The following is a 16,971-nucleotide window of genomic DNA, read 5'->3' on the forward strand; positions in this document are numbered from 1 at the left end:
CGAGACTGGATAGTGGAAAACAATCAACTGTGGAAGCGGATGGAGTGCTACCAACTGCAAATTTTGCCCAGGTTACTGGGCAAAGAAGGGACAACAACTATCAAAGTAATCGAGGAGGATTCTCTGGAAAAAATGAAGGAGGTCGAGGACACTTCGGGGGAAAACCAGGACATGGAGCATATAGGTGCTGGCACAGATTTGAACAAAGCTTCACTCCACAGCCAATTCAACAAGGCAGGCAACAACAACAATCCAATCCCTCTGCCAACATGGTTCAAACTCGAGTTCATCAGCCACTTCCTCTTCCATCTATCAGACCTCGATCGGAGTACAACTTTGAGGGTAACCAACTGACTTCTTGGTACCCGGATTCAGGAGCCACAAACCACATCTCTAATGGCCTTTCGAACCTCAACATTAGCAGTGAGTATCATGGAGGTAAACAACTTATTTTGGGGAATGGTTCTAGTGTTGACATTGATCATGTTGGTGAATCAAGTATTTGTCCTGTTTCTTCACAATGCTCTAAACCTCTTTTTCTCAAAAATTTGCTTCATGTCCCTGCTATCACTAAAAATCTGTTGAGTGTGTCACAATTTGCTAGAGATAATGGAGTATTTTTTGAATTTCACTCTACTCATTGTCTTGTTAAGGACCAGGACAGCCAACAAACAATCCTCAAGGGTTCTCTTGATCAAGGTCTTTTACCGCTTCTTTCTGCCTAAGTCTGCTGTCATTTCAACACCTCCAAATCCAGCAGTTCTCCCTCCTACAGCATGCTCAGCCACCTTAGCTTCCTCTTCCAGCATTGATGTTTCTAGTGTAGGCCTATGGCATAGGAGATTAGGTCATCCATCTTTTAGCATTGTAACACATGTTCTAAATGGATGTAATATTCCTTTTGATTCAATGAAAACATCTCCTCTTTGTCATCCATGGTGAGCCTCCAAGAGACACAGGCTCCCATATTCTGATTCTAAATCTACATACTCTCATCCTCTTGAACTTGTTCATAGCGATTTATGGGGTCCTTCGCCGACAACTTCAAGATGTGGATACTCCTATTATGTTACCTTTATTGATCAATTCAGTAGACATACTTGGATTTACCTCTTGAAGTTGAAAAGTGATGTCTATGCTGCATTTAAGAACTTTAAAAGCTGTGGCTGAAAATCTTTTGTCTACCAAAATTAAAGTTCCTCAAAGTGATTGGGGAGGAGAGTTTCAAGGATTATCTGGCTTTCTGAAAGATAGTGGAATTCATCACCGTTTGTCATGCCCACACACACATCAATAAAACGGTCTAGCTGAAAGGAAGCACATGCATATTGTTGAAACTGGTCTTGCTCTCTTATCTCAGGCTAACTTGCCTCCTAAATTTTGGGATGACGCGTTCTTGACTGCGGTTCATTTGATCAACAGACTGCCCTCAAAGATCATCAACATGAAATCTCCTTTTGAAATGCTCTTCAAGAAACAGCCAGATTACACTATTATGAGAGTATTTGGGTGTCTTTGCTACCCTCTCACAAGGCCTTACAACACCAATAAGCTGCAGTACAGATCACAAGCTGCTACATTTCTTGGATATAGCAGCTCCCACAAAGGTTACAAGGCCTTACTCCCTCATGGTAAAGTGATAGTTTCAAGAGATGTTGTTTTTGATGAGTCATCATTCCCTTACAAGAAGACACCAATTCTTGCAACTCAAACTCATTCCTCATCCTCTCTTTCACCTTCTCCTAATCCATGTATCATAGACCACATCACTCCATCTCCACCTACTCTAAACTCACCATCAGCTGCAGACACCAGCTCAAATGCTCCTGTTTTTTCCAACTCTCCAGCCACAAATGATCCAATCACTAATCACTCACTCCCTTCAGATGCTGGCTCGTCCTCATCTGCTCCTACTACTACTCATGATATCATTACCACTGATTCTGCCTCTCCTGCTCACAATTCTTCACCTCCTGCTCCTTCTCATAAAATGGTGACAAGGTCTAAAGCAGGCATCTTTAAGCCTAAGGTCTTCACTGTTACCATCCCCGAAATTCTCTTACCCAAATCTGCTCTTGCAGCTCTACTTATACCTGTCTGGAAGCAAGCAATGCTTGAGGAATACCTTGCTCTTATAAAAAACAAGACATGGATTCTAACCACTCTCCCTCCTGGTAAAAATCTGATTGGGTCAGCCTGGATTTTCAAACTCAAAAAGCTCATTGATGGAAGCATTGCTAGATACAAAGCAAGACTTGTGGCTCAAGGATTCTCACAGCAGCCCGGTTCTGACTTTCATGATACGTTCAGTCCGGTAGTGAAGCCAAATACTATTCGTTTGATTCTTAGTGTTGCTATTGCTGCTGGTTGGTTTATCAATCATCTTGACGTCAACAACGCCTTTCTCCATGGGGAATTGAAGGAGGATATTTACATGAAACAACCGGTTGGTTTCGAACAAGGGTCTCCATCCCTTGTGTGCAAATTGAATAAAGCACTCTACGGCCTCAAACAAGCTTCACGAGCTTGGTTTTATACCATTCACTCGGTTTTTGTCTCTCTCGGATTTGCTCAATCTCGAGCTGATGTGTCCCTGTTTCATAAGTCCTCAAATGGAGACATCATCTACATTCTTCTCTACGTTGATGACATGTTGGTGACTGGCTCTAATTCGACGTCCATAAAAAAGGTGATCGACCAATTGAATGCTCACTTTTCTTTAAAAGATCTTGGGGAGGTTCGGCATTTTCTGGGTATTGAAGTCTCAAAAACCCAACAAGGCTTTCATCTTGGCCAAGAAAGCTACGTTAAAGATCTTTTAAAAAAGGTGAAAATGGATGATGCAAAGAGCTGCCCAACTCCCATGATATCCAACTGTGAACTCAGCAAAGTCATTGGAAATCCCTCAATCGATGGAAAGGTGTATAGGAGTACAGTAGGGGCACTGCAATACGCCACCATTACTCGCCGACATCAGCTTTGCAGTAAACAAAGTGAGTCAATACATGGCGAACCCACTCGATTCACATTGGAAGGCCGTAAAAAGGATCCTCAGGTATCTTGCCGGAACATTGGACTATGGCATTCACATTACGAGATCAAATGGGCAAATTACAGCTTTCTCCGATGCTGATTGGGCATCGGATCTTGATGACAGAAGGTCTACAACCGGATATTGTGTGTATCATGGGTCGAACCTCATATCGTGGTGTCCTAAAAAGCAGTCGGTGGTATCGAGGTCCAGCACGGAGGCAGAGTATCGAAGTCTAGCGCATGTTGCCTCGGAGGTGACGTGGATGCAATCGATTCTGAGTGAGTTGAAAATTAAGCTTGGAGGAGTACCGATAGTTTGGGTGGATAACTTGAGTGCAATTGCCTTGGCCTCAAACCCTGTTCTTCATGCTCGGACAAAGCATATTGAAATAGATTTGCACTTTGTGAGAGACAAAGTGATAAGGAATGAACTGGATGTACGACATGTGCCGTCAGTTGATCAAATCGCTGATATCTTCACAAAGCCGTTGAGCTTGCAATTCTTCGCGAAGTTGAGAAACAAACTTGGGGTCTGTTCCTTAACGTCGCTTGAATTGAGGGGAGGTGTTGAAACTACCCACGACTTGATGAATGAAGAAACGAGCTCGAGCGAAAAATATGGATGTAATGCAACACGTGTGGATATTGATCATGAAGATAAGGAATCCAAAGCAGTTCCACCTCAGCTCATGAATTGGAAAGCTGCTCTGTTGGGCCACTAACAACGTGTGTGAAATGGTGGTTAGAAGAAAGGATGATGGACCATGATCTAGTTAGTTTCAGATTGCACGTTCTGTCAGTTGCAGTAGATGACTATATATATAGCTTATTTTGTAACTTGTTGATGATTCGAGAAATCAAATTAGAAATGCAATTCAAAACTTGCACAATGAAGTTCTTTTGCCTACTTTCCTTTGTTGCTATTTTGTGAACGTTAAGCTCCTTTCCGGGTTTTCTTAGTTGATTCTTTCCCGGATCGTAGGTCGAATCAACCCTAGGGTCCTTAGATATAAATACGTGTGTATTTTATTTCCTCACTCTCAAGAAATAAAATATTTTTACACGCAGCTTTACTTTCTCTTGTGCTCAACGCACAAACCCTAGATTTCGACGCCGGAGTGATCGACGGGCAAAGCTCCCGCGACGTTCGACGCGATTTCGATTGTTGGGGATCCTTATCCTTAACAAACATCTTGAGAGATCTTTCCTTCTTCAACAACCCTTTCTTCAAAGCTAGTTCTTGAGTCCTTCGAGGATTTGTCCTCTCTCTCTCGATCAAAAGCTCCCGCAAGATCGGACAGCTTCTGCTTGATCGGGCCACGAGCTGTTAGAACACTCCGATTCTTGTAGATGAAGATGAACAAAGATATGATCAGGGCCGATAGTGAAGAAAGCCCGGAAATGAGAAAGAGGCCCTTGAAATGATCGAGATCGAGGCGTTTTCCCGCGACGGTAGTTCCATTCCGGCAGCCGCAGTTCACTTGTCCGAACCACTTGTCAGAAATTTCATGCATCTTCCCATTCTCTTTCACTTCCAAGATTTCTCTTGAGACATCTGAGGCTAGTGGCGAATCCTTTTGAAATGCCTGCAAAATTGTTGTCGTGGTCCGCTTTAGTACGGAGAAATAAGAGCATCCACTATAGGTGGACAAGTTTTGGTGGACAACTTTTTTTTTTTGTCCATAGCCCCATTTTATTTGTCCACAGCCCCAAAAAAAAGTGTCCGCAGCAATAGTGGACACTTTTTGGTGGACAACTTTCACTTTATTTTTCTTGTTGTATTTTTTAATTCAATCTACAAATTATCGGACTAAAAATAATTCGAGAAAAACGGCTAGTGCAATAAAATTTAAATTGAAAACTAAATTTTCGTCGCATTAAAGTGAGCGGAAAATTACAACGAAAATTTGATCTACGGAAATCACACATGTTCATGCTACGCCGCCTCCCCTACGTGCCCAAATCTCTTCAATCAAATCGACCTGCAGTTGGTCATGTGCTGTGCTCCGGCGTATATCAGCGAAACGTTGGATCAGATATATTACTACGTGGTACACCCATCTGTATCGGCGCGGAGGCAACACCGTGACTTGTACTTGCACCATCTTCCGGTGCCCAACGCTCAGCAACAAATCCTTCATCTTCTATTATCATATTGTGCAATATGATACACGCTACCATGATATCCGCGACATCATCTTCGTGCCACACTCGTGCCGGGCAGCGTAGAATGGCCCATCGCGCTTGGAGCACACCAAAAGCTCGCTCCACATCTTTCCTAGCGGCCTCTTGTTTGCGCGCAAAATATTGTCTCTTAGCGCGCCCGTTCGGTTGGCGAAGTGTCTTGACGAATTTGAACAACGAGGGCATATTCCATCTTCGCAAATATTATCCCCAACGATACTTGCGTGTCATTTGCTACGAAAGCTATATGGGTGAATAGCGGTCGCGACATTCTGAAACGGCGACGAAAAATCTTAGCCGGGTAACGAGGCTGATCACTAAAGTAGTCGGCCATAAGCCGCTCAGCCGCTCCGACATGGTCTCGTGGGATTGTCCGACGATGACGAATCTCACGAGGGATCGCCGCCGCCGCTGCCTCCTCGTCGGCCTCCCTCTGCACCTCTTGAATCAAAGAATCCCATGCTTGATTCCACAAATCATCCATAAATTGAAAAGTTTTTAGAGATAGAAAATTTGGGTAGAGAGTGAAGAAGTGGGTGGAGAGAAGATGAAAATGGAGGAATATTTATAAAAAAACCTTTATAAATTCGAAATTAAAAAAAAATAAAATAAAAGGAAAACCGGCGACCGCCGCGGCGGTTTCGCCGCGCAATAGATAGGCGCGGCGGCCGCCGCTTTTCTCTCTCATGCGGCTCGTCCTCGCCGACTAGCCGGCGATGGCCCTTCCGCCCCAGCCAATTCGTCCGCCCCCGGGGCGGACGCCTTCCCCACTACACATCGCCGCGGCGCCGCCGGGAAGGGGGCGGCCGGCGCGCCGCCCCTATAGTGGACGCCCAAGATTACTATGGCGTTGCCAATGGTGGTGACTGTAGTGTGTACTATAAAAACAGTTGTCACTTGGTGTTGAGGTTGCATGAGCACAAGATCGGGTATCGACTCGATGTTGAGGTTGTATGAGCATAGTATCGGGTATCGAGTTTGTATATGTGCTAGCTGATATGTCTAGTATAAATTCAATTAATTCATATCACGTCTATAAAAAATGTGCATAATCTATCTTGATATTGTGCGGTTCCAAGGGCGTGCCCCCACAATTTTGGTTGACTTGGTATGAACTGGTCGAATTCTTAATGTGCGTACTAAAACTGTGCACATCCACCTCCGGCCATGATATTGTGCGTGCTATGAATTCGGACAACTTATATAGTGTCTTCTAGACATGTGCAATACCTCGACACCGAGCACCAGTTGATACGCATGTTATGAATTGGCCATATTTATGCCCCTAATTTTACATATTTGTTGTGTTGGTGACATGAAAGTATAATAAAACAGATCTGGAGCGTCACTATACGTGAACTGCAGTATCATATGAACAACGATTTGCATATGAATCGGCGATGAAATGTAGTTTCACTCTATGACGACTCGTTGGAGAAATAATCATCGACAAGACTGTCTGGTGGCATTTTCCCGATATGATGCATATGCGTCCTGCCCTATTTGCTTTGCACCATTGCATCGAGCCCCCAATCATGGCACATATGACTTCCTCCTATGTGATGAATTGTCCGATGCGTTGTCGAACGAATCAATGAATCTGCTTGGATCCACAAATTTAGGAGAATTATGTGAAGAAAATTGATGAATTTGAAAGAGAAATAGTAATTAAAAAAAATGGATGAGGATTGATATGAGAAATAACAAATGATGGTATTTATAGTCGGCGAAATTGAATCACTGAATAAGTGCACCATTATATTGGAAGGCCACAAGGAAAATACAATACCAGTACAATACAGTTTCATTTCGATTGAAGGGTACTGACTTAAATTTCTTCCACGAAATCTAGTCAATCAACAAAGCGAAGCAACAATGTCATTTATTTTCCACTTTCTTTCCACATCACATAAATAAAACTAGAATCTAAAACAAGCCAACTCTGTTTGCATCTGAAACTTGAGATTTTCGGAATATCACGAAATGAACAAATCCAGTAATTTCTTATTACATTGCCCATGCGAGGGGAAGGAATTTTCCTCTTTCAAAGAACTAATAGTCCTTGTTTCCAAAATTTTTGCACCACATCTGGGAGGGAATTGGGCGCACAGGAAGATGTGGACGTTGCTGCAACAAATTAAAGGCACAATAAATCACTTTGAAATTACTATACATAAGCTGCATGTATAATCGTAAACAAGTAACAAGTCATCTAGACACAGAAATAAAAGCCTCAGGAATATCTATCAAGCAACTGACGATGGGCGCTACAGTCAATAAACTAAAGCTAACAAACCCCATACAGCAGGAAATCAAATCTAGACAAAGAATATACAGCTTTCCAGTAAAGTGTATAACAAATGCTAGTGGCATTTTTTTGTGATCTGTCTAAGGTCATGCGCACAGGTGTGTTTTTGCAGGAGACAATTTTGGTAGCAGGATTTTGTAAGTAAGAGTATATCTTCAATGTTATATTGTGTGAACATATAGATATACTTATAACTCAAAAATAATCTAAAAACTGCACCATGGTCCTAAGTACTGTAATAGGACGAAAAACTGCATTAGCTGGGGTAAAGAAATCATTCCTAGGGTTAACAACAAAAACCTAAAATAACTTTCTGGAACGTTCAAAACCAGTGACAACATCCAAACAGAGACAATTTAATGATGTTTAAATGTGTTGAGAAAAGTATACTTGTACACACTTCTACAGCTCATGCTAAAGGTTTTTGTTCTTGTCAAAGCTGCAAGTCAACAGGTTTGTTAAAGTTAACCTCCCTTAAAGTATTTTAAATCAAACAAATAAGTCTCATATTAACTTTATCTGTCTACCAATACTATCTCGTGACCCAAGTTAAAGCATGCAGATTATGACCATAAGACACTACTTTGCTTGAGGCCTTCCAATAGGACCAATACAAAGATGTATGTTTTCAAAGAAAACACTACTTTACTCAGAAGACGTTGCATCTAGGTAACCGTCAACCAAAATTCAGATGGTATTTATATTAGCATTGGTCCAGTTGAAATTCCAACCTTGATCTTAGATAAGCTCTATCATACAAACACTTTCACAACTTATAAGCTCTTAAACCATTGCATTCTATAAGCTCTTGAAACATCTTACATCTCTCTAAAATAAGCTTAGCCAAACACTCCCTAAGTCGCTAACAGACCATATGGTCCATATCATCGTAGGAATACAAGGCAAATTCTCTAACATACTGTATGAGGTTTTCAAAAGATGCATAACTAATAAATAGGATACACGAGTCAATACGGAGTTTGGCATACACAACCACACTTTATGATGCTGCATTTTCTTTTGAACCCTTCAATCCCTCCCTCACCCCAACCCCTCCCCCCCCCCCAAAAAAAAAAGAGCTCCCTGGTTTCTTTTTTTCATTTCCTCTTTCATGATTGGATGCTAAATAGTGATGTTTTCAACGATTCAACCCTCAGAGAGCTGAACTTTAACAGAAAATGGATAATGTGAACTAGCCAAATGCCCAAAGCTGACGGTAGATAATCCCCAAATCACACACCCCTAAATACAATCACGCCTCTAAAGCACCTGTATTAGGAATGCACAGATCGCGAGAAGCAGAAAGGCCTCAATAGCGTAAGGCAATTAAATGAAACAACGGAAAACAATCATAACTGAAAAAAACCCTACAATCAGTTTGATGGAAGAGCAGAAGGATTAGAAAATTAAGCAGCAAAATCAAAGTCATCTGGAATTGAAGGTGTGTACCTCAAGCTGGGCAGATTTCATGGCGATGGGGATACAGATCAGGACGATGCCGGCCATGGCGACGGCGGTGTTGCGCTTCCAGTGCTTGGGGCGGCAGTTGGCCCCGCCCGTCATGCTCCACACTTTGGCCCTGAAATCTCCGCCGTGTGCCCCATCTGCGTGGTGGTGGTGGTCTCCGCCGGCGGCCATCTTGCCGTTAAACAAACTTTGTTGGTGAGTGGAGACTGAAATTTGTGGGTTCGGCTGAGAAGCGTTGCCTTCTGAGATCTGGGCTTTTGTTGGATTTGCTCCTCATAATTCTCAATGATGAGTGAATGGGCCTCATTTTTTTAAAACGGGCCGTAGAAAACAACCCAATTAATAATGGGCTTATATCATTTTAGTTTTTTTCAGTATGATATTTTTCTGTTTATTTTGGTTCGATTAGAAAATGACAGTTCAAAGAGAGTTAAACAAACAGACAAAGTAAATAATAGTAGTAGTATTGATTAGAAAAAGGTGTAATTTAATTTAAGAATTATTGGTGAAACTAAAGTGAGAAGCAACAATTGACTTGTCAGTAGTGCGTCAGATAATCTAGGTGTGTGTGAATTGATGAATGAATGGCGATGATTGATTTCTTGACCACCTAGAATCTGATTATCTCTCCTAATCTAAGTTGCACAATTGCACAACATTACTGCCTAAAACAGAAAATCAAAATTACTCACAGTAATACTCCTAGTAATAAATATCCCATTTCAGACATGATGTTATCATTACAATAAACCCAGATCCCTAAAATTTAAGGTACTCCTTCAATATCACTCCATCTTTTTAATTGCTCGCTCTTTTTCATCTGGATTTTTGCATTTTTCTTGGAATGTTGGTGATTGGAGCAAGAGGTGGAAAATTGCAATTGTCTTTGTGTGTGAGTGTGAGTCGAGATTCTTCTTAACAGAAATGAAATGCTTTCATCCGATTTATGTATGATTTGGTGTTTGTTGTAGTTGCTGTGTGTTCATTTTCGTCTAGTTCTGTCTTAATTTGGCTCCTTCAATTCATGAATTTCTTTGGAATTTGCTATAGAATTACGATAAACTTTATCCCTTTTCTTTTCTTCTTTTTCCTGGTGGTTCATAATTGCGTTTTGAAGATATGATATCAAGAAATTGAGCAGTGGCAGAATTATTAATTGGAGAAAATGAAGTTGGGAATTTTTTATTCTGTACCAACTGAAGTAGCTCTTGTTGCATATTGTAATTGTCTCCCCGAATGATTCCTTTTAGTCTCATTTTGCTCTTATATCTTGAACAATCTGTTGAGCTACTGTGATTGCAATAGGTTTGAGGTGTTCATCTGCTTCTTTGAAACTCTAGTTGTAACAGAATGCTTCATATGAAATGATGAACAGTCTTGTTTAATTCTTTTTAGGGTTGGTGATGTTGTAAGCCATAGTTGAGGATTTTGTGAAGCGCGAATCATGGGGGATGAGTATTCTGGAATCAGAAGATGGGAGGACATGGATATTGATATCTTGGTGAAGATTTTCCAAAGGATGAACATCTATGAACTGACCTCTGGAGTTGCTCATGTTTGTCACACGTGGAGAATGGCTGCCTGTGACCCTTTGCTCTGGAAGACCCTTGACTTGACATTGCTAAAGTCGAACTTCATCAAAATCCCGCTGGAGCCATACGTGTATGTGGATGGTCGATCTGATAAAACATTTACGCGTGTTTTGAAGATTGCTCTGAATCTCAGCCGTCAGAGCATATTGACCATGATTTTCCATTTTAATATGTATGTCAGCGACGATCAACTGACATACACGGCTAAAAGGTAAATCACGAGCTATATACTGCTGATATTACTGAATACTGATATGATCTTATCATTCATGAGGTGAAATTGCTAATTATAAGACTTAACATTCTGCATCTTTGCTTTACTTAGTGTATCTGACTCATATAGTATATCTTATTGGAGATATCGATAATTAGCAGATCGTTTGATTCTCACTATATCCGATCTGGTGATCTGCGTTGTAGGTGCCCACGGCTCAAGCGCCTGGTGATGCCCGCGTGGAACAGAATAAAGAAGACAGGCATATGCCAAGCCATTAAGATTTGGAGAGATCTGGAGTCACTCACAATGCCTAGCATATCAAATCCCCCATACCTAATGGAGGAGATTTCGAGAAGCTGCAAGAATTTTGCACAACTGAAAGTGATGGGACCTTGCGACATATATTTTGCATCCACGCTGGCTCAATATTTGCCAAACCTAAAAGTTCTGAGCCTGCGTTGCTCGGTGCTGTTCAAGGATGCTTTGATCATAATCCTGGAGAGCATGCCGGGACTAGAAGTGCTCAACATATCGCACTGTCTGCTCATGGAAGTCCCTCCGCCGCCAGCGCCTAGGAGAGTCCTTAAAGCATTGGACAAGTCTATTCTAGAGAGGGCAAGCAGGCTGAAGAAGTTTGTGACGTGCATGAGCGAGTCCTGCACGATGTGCCAGAGGACGAGGAACGATGAGGGGCTGATAAGGTGGTACAAGTACGAGGAAGATCTTTGGAGAGATGATGAAGTGAGTTCCCTTGCCATATAGAAAAGTGTACTATGTAGTGTATAAAATTTAAGTGGTACTGTGGTTGACACACCAAAACTGAATAAGAATATATGCGCAGATATTTGATGGTAAATACAAGCTATTTATTTTCTTTTCATTTTAATTATTTATTCTTCTTCCGTTCCTGAAAATTTATCACTTATTTTTTTTTTGATCGGTCCCTAAAAATTTATCACTTTTCACTTTAACCATTTTTTAATAATAAACTCTACACTCCACCAACTGATTCTCACTACATTTTATTTTAAAATTTATACGTAAAAGTATGATTCATGTGTCAATTTATAATTTTTTCGAAACCAAACTGAACATATAATTATAAATTAGTACTACTCCGAATATTTTATTCATTTATATTAGTATTATTAAATAAACCTATCGAACTACTCAAATATAGAGTACCTTCGTGTTTCATAGCATTAACTTTTCACACCTTTTAATTCATTTGGCCAATCCCCATGCCTAGTGGTCCATGCATATTTGAGGTTTGACTGTGTGAGCCTCTCATTTCAATAAGGGAATAAAAAGGCCATTTACTCTTTTTTATTTCATTATATCAAATTGAAATTGAAAAGATTGAAGTAAAAACAAACTTAATTATACTGAGAAACAAAATTAAAATTCAGCATTGGATAATATTTGTAGAAGTCAGATAGTCCAAATAGCCGACTCAATTAGTAACACTCGTCGCCAGAGCTTTCCAGTCACTTTCTTACCTACCAACCATCATCTCCCTCTCTCTCTCTCTCTAGAGCGCAATGGCCCTTCAATTGTGGGAGACATTGAAAGAATCGATCACCGCCTACTCAGGGCTATCTCCGGCTACTTTCTTCACGGTTCTTGCTCTAGGCCTCACGCTTTACTACGTTGTCTCCAGTTTGTTCGGCTCCTCCGATGGCGGCCACGCCCATGACAGGTCCAGAGGCTTTGAGGAACAGATGGAGCCTCTTCCCCCTCCTGTTCAGCTTGGTGAGATCACCGCCGAGGAGTTGAAACTCTACGATGGCTCTAATTCCGAGAAGCCTCTACTCATGGCCATCAAGGGCCAGATCTATGATGTCACGCAGAGCAGGTCCCTCTCCTCCCTCTTCCCCTTCCGTTTTATTGAAATTTCTGTTTTGGTGGATTTGATGTTGCTGAGGTCGGTGTGCGCTCCATTTGTTAGGGTTTTGCACTGATTTTCTGTGTATTTGCTAAAGAGAAGGGTTTAGTGAATTCCCTTTTTTCTTTATATGGTTGATCGATTGATTCCGTATGTCTATTTTTTGTTGTTCCATGCTTTAAATTCTCACTTTTGAGCTTCCTTTTCTTCTGGATTCTTTGGAAAGTGATTCAACTTTTTTTGGGGGGTGTTTTTTCCTTAACCATTTCTATGCAGTTGTGCTAAAAGATTTACTATAAGATATTTTGAGTGAGTATTTCCTAGTCGCTGTCTCAATGAATTTTATTGCTTGTATCTTCACTCTAAAAGACCAAAACAGACAACTTCTGTAGAAATAAAAATATGCTATAAAAGTTTATACTTGGTATTCTGTTTGCTTAAGATACTGGTCATATCTAACTAAACTTCCAAAGAAGAAGATAAGATGAGTCAATAGGTCAGTACAAGTCATTACCTTTCTTGTAAGGTTCATGAAGTGTTCAACCTTCTTTTGCGCCTATAAATGTTTGTGCAAATTCAGCGAGGACTGTGCTTTCTGTTCAAATTGGGTAAGGTGAGGGATGTGAAGTTTCCCTCTTTAATTCCTTGTTTTGTTCATTGTTGCAACTTATACTACCATTTGATATCACTGAGTTAACAATTCTTCTAGTCAGCAATCTAGTTGTATAGTATGTATATGCCATATTCTACACTTATAGCATAAAAGCACTGATGCTCATCTTTTATTTGCTATTCTTAACTAGTGGTTATAATAATTTCCTTTGTTTAGTTACTCTGGATTAGGCACTTAACTTGTTTGTAATTGCTAAATCAGCAGTATTTCATCTTCTACTGCCAATTATCTACTCAGCTGAGAGAATCACTCGACTCCATATTCAATTTGATTGCTAATTACAATTAACTATTTTTTTGCCATGCTCCACTACTCTGCCAGCTTGTCGCCAACTATCTAACACAAGCTAACATAGCTTATACGTTGAACGAGTGAAGAATTCATATAATCAACTCTTGGTAGACAAAATGAACTCTTAAGTTGCTGTTTGCGGAGCATTGTGCATGTGACAACATAGATAGATACTAAAATTCACGTATGATTATTGAATAAGACTTACCTACTTTGGAACTTTGCCCACACTGAGAGTAATCTTTTACATAAGTAGAATAGATGCTACGTGTCATAATTAACAATTGAGGTCTGGAAACACTGGTAAGCCAACATTGCTGTCACTTCTGGTATTTTACATGTTGTATCAATCCAGTGCTTCTTCTTAAGGAAGCTGGAAGTCGAATTTTAGACCCTATAAGAACATGCTTAAATTCAAAGTGCCAGATGCTGAATTTGTGTAGTTGGGGTCATTCTATGGTTGCAGGATGTTTTATGGACCTGGTGGACCTTATGCATTGTTTGCGGGAAAGGACGCTAGTAGAGCTCTTGCAAAAATGTCCTTCGAGGATAAAGATCTTAATGGCGATCTTACTGGGCTGGGTGTGTTTGAGATGGAAGCTCTGCAAGATTGGGAATACAAGTTCATGAGCAAATATGTGAAGGTGGGAACTGTCAAGACAACCGTGCCAGTAACCGATGGTGCCGCCCAAAGTGAAGCAACCGATGCTTCTCCAAGTGATGCTGCTAAACCGGCAGAAGAAGCTGCCGAGGGTCATGTTGCTAAACCTGCTGAAGATGGTCCATCGGAGACTGCTGCTCCTAAGGAAACTGAGGAAACCACAACCGCTGCTGCTGATGTTGATGTCGAGAAAAAGGAGTGAAATACTATCTATATGTTAATGCAAATAGGGTTGAATGATATACTTTACCCTTGTTTACATCATTTCTCTCTTATGACAGCCCTTGTAGGTCACAACTTGTCTATTTTTTTTGGCTTAATAATGACGTGAAGCTTATGAAGTTGTGTTTTATACGCCAATTTATTCAACTATTTAGGTTCCAATCTTTTGTTATCTTTCCACTGCGAGCTAGAGGAAAAGGCAAAAGGCATAAATGCTAAAAGGCTAAAAATTACATCTTGCAGGAAAGGTTGCCCACGAGAATTTTGTGATATAAGATTCAAATTCCATTCGTAGTGTTTCAACTTTCAATTCATAATATCTATATATAGTACTCCATAAAATAAATTTTATAGTAACATAGTAATCCCTCCGTCCCACAATAGGAGTCACTCTTATTTTGGGCTCGAGTTTTAAGAAAGATAAAGAGTTTGAAAGTTAATAGAATATGAGACCCATTTTTTAATATTGGTTTTTATAATAAAATATGAGCGAAGTGAGTTAGTGGAATGTGACACCTACATACCATTTATGTTAAAAATAAAGAGTTATTCTTATTGTGTGACGGATCAAAATGGTAAAGTGTGACTCTTATTGTGGAACGGAATGAGTAATTGCTATTTATTTGAAAAATAGAATTAGAAAAAATATTTTTACTTTTGTATTTGTGGACTCAATAAATTCATTTTTATTTAATAAAAGTAATAGTAAAAATTTAAAAATATTTATATACTCTAATTTAGTGCAATAAATATAAAATTAAATTTAAAGAAAAATAAAAAGAATATGCTTAAATATTGAAAGTTAGAGTTTGCATGGAGTAAGATATTAAAACTAGTGTTTAGTATTTCCACCATTGGCTGTTTTTCAAATAAAATTAGTTTTAGTGTATGTTTTCATGCTTTCCGGGCGTCTAAAGAATACAGTAATTTGAATTGAGTAGGAGTATTAAGTAAAGCGGTGATGAGTTTATGTTGTTACTAAAAAGCTGAAAGAGAGATATAAGCAGTTAGAAGTTTGAATTGGGAAATGGCAGCAGCAGAGTCATCGTGTTCACACTGGTGGCACGCCCCTTTCTACGTGGCCATGTGTTGCACCCTCGCTTTGATGGCCATCTCCACCGCTAGATACCCCTCCACCAACCACCACGCCCTCGCCCTCAACGCCTCCCTCGCCCTCCGCCTCCAGGGCGGCTTCCACATCACCGCCACCCTCCTCCAAATCTCCCCGGAGCTCTTCCTCTCGTCCCCCCACACCACCCTCTTCGCCATCCAAGACTCCGCCATGTCCCTCCTCGCCCTCCCGCCCTCCTCCATGCGCCACCTCCTCCGCTACCACGCCGTCCCCGCCACCCTCCCCATGTCCCTCCTCCTCAAGAAACCCCCCGGTTTCTGCCTCCAAACCCTCGCCGCCCGCGACACCCTCGCCATCACCAACTCCACCAACCGCACCTCCCTCACCATCAACCACGTCTTGGTCTCCCACCCCGACATCTTCCTCCACGGCCCCCTCGCCGTCCACGGCGTCTCCGCGCCCTTCCACAGCAGCAGCAGCCGCAAAGGGGCGGTGGAGTGGAAACGGATCATCAGGGTTTTGAGCTCCAATGGATTTGTTTCATTCGCCATCGGATTGAACGCGGTTGTGGATGGGATTCTTCGAGACTACGCCAATCTTTCCTCCGTCACCGTGCTTGCGGCGCCGGATTTTGAGTTTCTGTCTTCACCGTCGCCGTTCTTGGATAGAATCGTGAGGCTTCACATTCTGCCACACAGATTTACTTATGTGGAGTTGAGTGCGCTGGGGATGAACAATTCAACGCTCACTACATTGCTTCCTGCCTCTCATCTCCACATTTCTCCAAATTTGGCTCTAAATGGACTCCACATTACTAGGCCTGACATCTTCTCCTCCAACAACGCCGTCCTTCATGGAATTTCAAGGACTTTTCATTTCCACGATTTCTTTCACTAAATTCCTTCCTTTTTTTTTTTTTTATAATAATTTTTGCTCTTCTTGTACATTGTAAAGACTAAAGACAGATATGTAGATACGGAGATTGCAGTTTTTGACTTGTTATTCATTTCATTTTATTATTAAGAGTCAAATTATTTCTGTTGTCTTACAACTGGTGCTCCATAATCTATTAATTAATTAGTATTGTTTCAATATCCGTACCAGATTCAGTGGTACAACACATTCTAACAAGAATACAAGATGATCAGTTGACAAAGTAAAACGTGAGGGTGAAGAAGATAAACAAAGATGTCATTGGCCTATCGGATCAAGGAAACCATATAATGTCAACCACTTGTTTATGCTATTTTTTCAGATATTCCTTGTGATTTGATACTAGTATTAATCAAATTCCTAAAGTTAATTAAATACTTAATGAATTAATGGCACTGCATAGTTGAATTGACAAATGGATATGACCAACTCT

General features: G+C 40.8%; 3 protein-coding genes across 6 annotated transcripts; all 3 read left to right on the forward strand.

Annotated features, from left to right (window-relative positions):
* The first annotated feature begins 9,617 nt into the window (after nt 1-9,617).
* On the forward strand, nt 9,618-11,657 carry LOC125204074 (F-box/LRR-repeat protein At3g48880). 4 transcript variants are annotated; one of them, XM_048102618.1, is made up of 3 exons: nt 9,618-9,763; nt 10,388-10,795; nt 11,005-11,657. In XM_048102618.1, the coding sequence occupies exons 2-3, from the start codon at nt 10,437-10,439 to the stop codon at nt 11,561-11,563; spliced, it is 918 nt and encodes a 305-aa protein (XP_047958575.1). In that variant the 5' UTR covers nt 9,618-9,763; nt 10,388-10,436; the 3' UTR covers nt 11,564-11,657. The 4 variants fall into 4 exon arrangements, with proteins under 4 accessions (XP_047958575.1, XP_047958576.1, XP_047958578.1 ...); XM_048102619.1 differs by having other exon boundaries at nt 9,753-9,890; XM_048102621.1 differs by lacking the exon at nt 9,618-9,763 and adding an exon at nt 9,773-9,884.
* Nucleotides 11,658-12,259: 602 nt separating this feature from the next.
* Nucleotides 12,260-14,663, forward strand: LOC125206057 (membrane steroid-binding protein 2-like). Its single transcript, XM_048105342.1, has 2 exons — nt 12,260-12,656; nt 14,117-14,663. The coding sequence occupies exons 1-2, from the start codon at nt 12,343-12,345 to the stop codon at nt 14,511-14,513; spliced, it is 711 nt and encodes a 236-aa protein (XP_047961299.1). The 5' UTR covers nt 12,260-12,342; the 3' UTR covers nt 14,514-14,663.
* Nucleotides 14,664-15,560: 897 nt separating this feature from the next.
* On the forward strand, nt 15,561-16,607 carry LOC125208167 (fasciclin-like arabinogalactan protein 21). Its single transcript, XM_048107744.1, has one exon. It carries the CDS (start codon nt 15,561-15,563, stop codon nt 16,500-16,502), a length of 942 nt encoding a protein of 313 aa, XP_047963701.1. The 3' UTR covers nt 16,503-16,607.
* Nucleotides 16,608-16,971: the final 364 nt, after the last annotated feature.

Source organism: Salvia hispanica, chromosome 2, assembly GCF_023119035.1.
Source record: "Salvia hispanica cultivar TCC Black 2014 chromosome 2, UniMelb_Shisp_WGS_1.0, whole genome shotgun sequence".
Lineage (NCBI taxonomy): Eukaryota > Viridiplantae > Streptophyta > Magnoliopsida > Lamiales > Lamiaceae > Salvia > Salvia hispanica.

Excerpts from the sequence above, each read along its gene's own strand:
- LOC125204074 (XM_048102618.1), top strand. The coding sequence starts at position 10,437 with ATGGGGGATGAGTATTCTGGAATCAGAAGATGGGAGGACATGGATATT. Across the intron at positions 10,796-11,004 it reads CTGACATACACGGCTAAAAG|GTGCCCACGGCTCAAGCGCC; the intron begins GTAAATCACGAG and ends TCTGCGTTGTAG.
- LOC125206057 (XM_048105342.1), top strand. The coding sequence starts at position 12,343 with ATGGCCCTTCAATTGTGGGAGACATTGAAAGAATCGATCACCGCCTAC. Across the intron at positions 12,657-14,116 it reads TATGATGTCACGCAGAGCAG|GATGTTTTATGGACCTGGTG; the intron begins GTCCCTCTCCTC and ends CTATGGTTGCAG.
- LOC125208167 (XM_048107744.1), top strand. The coding sequence starts at position 15,561 with ATGGCAGCAGCAGAGTCATCGTGTTCACACTGGTGGCACGCCCCTTTC.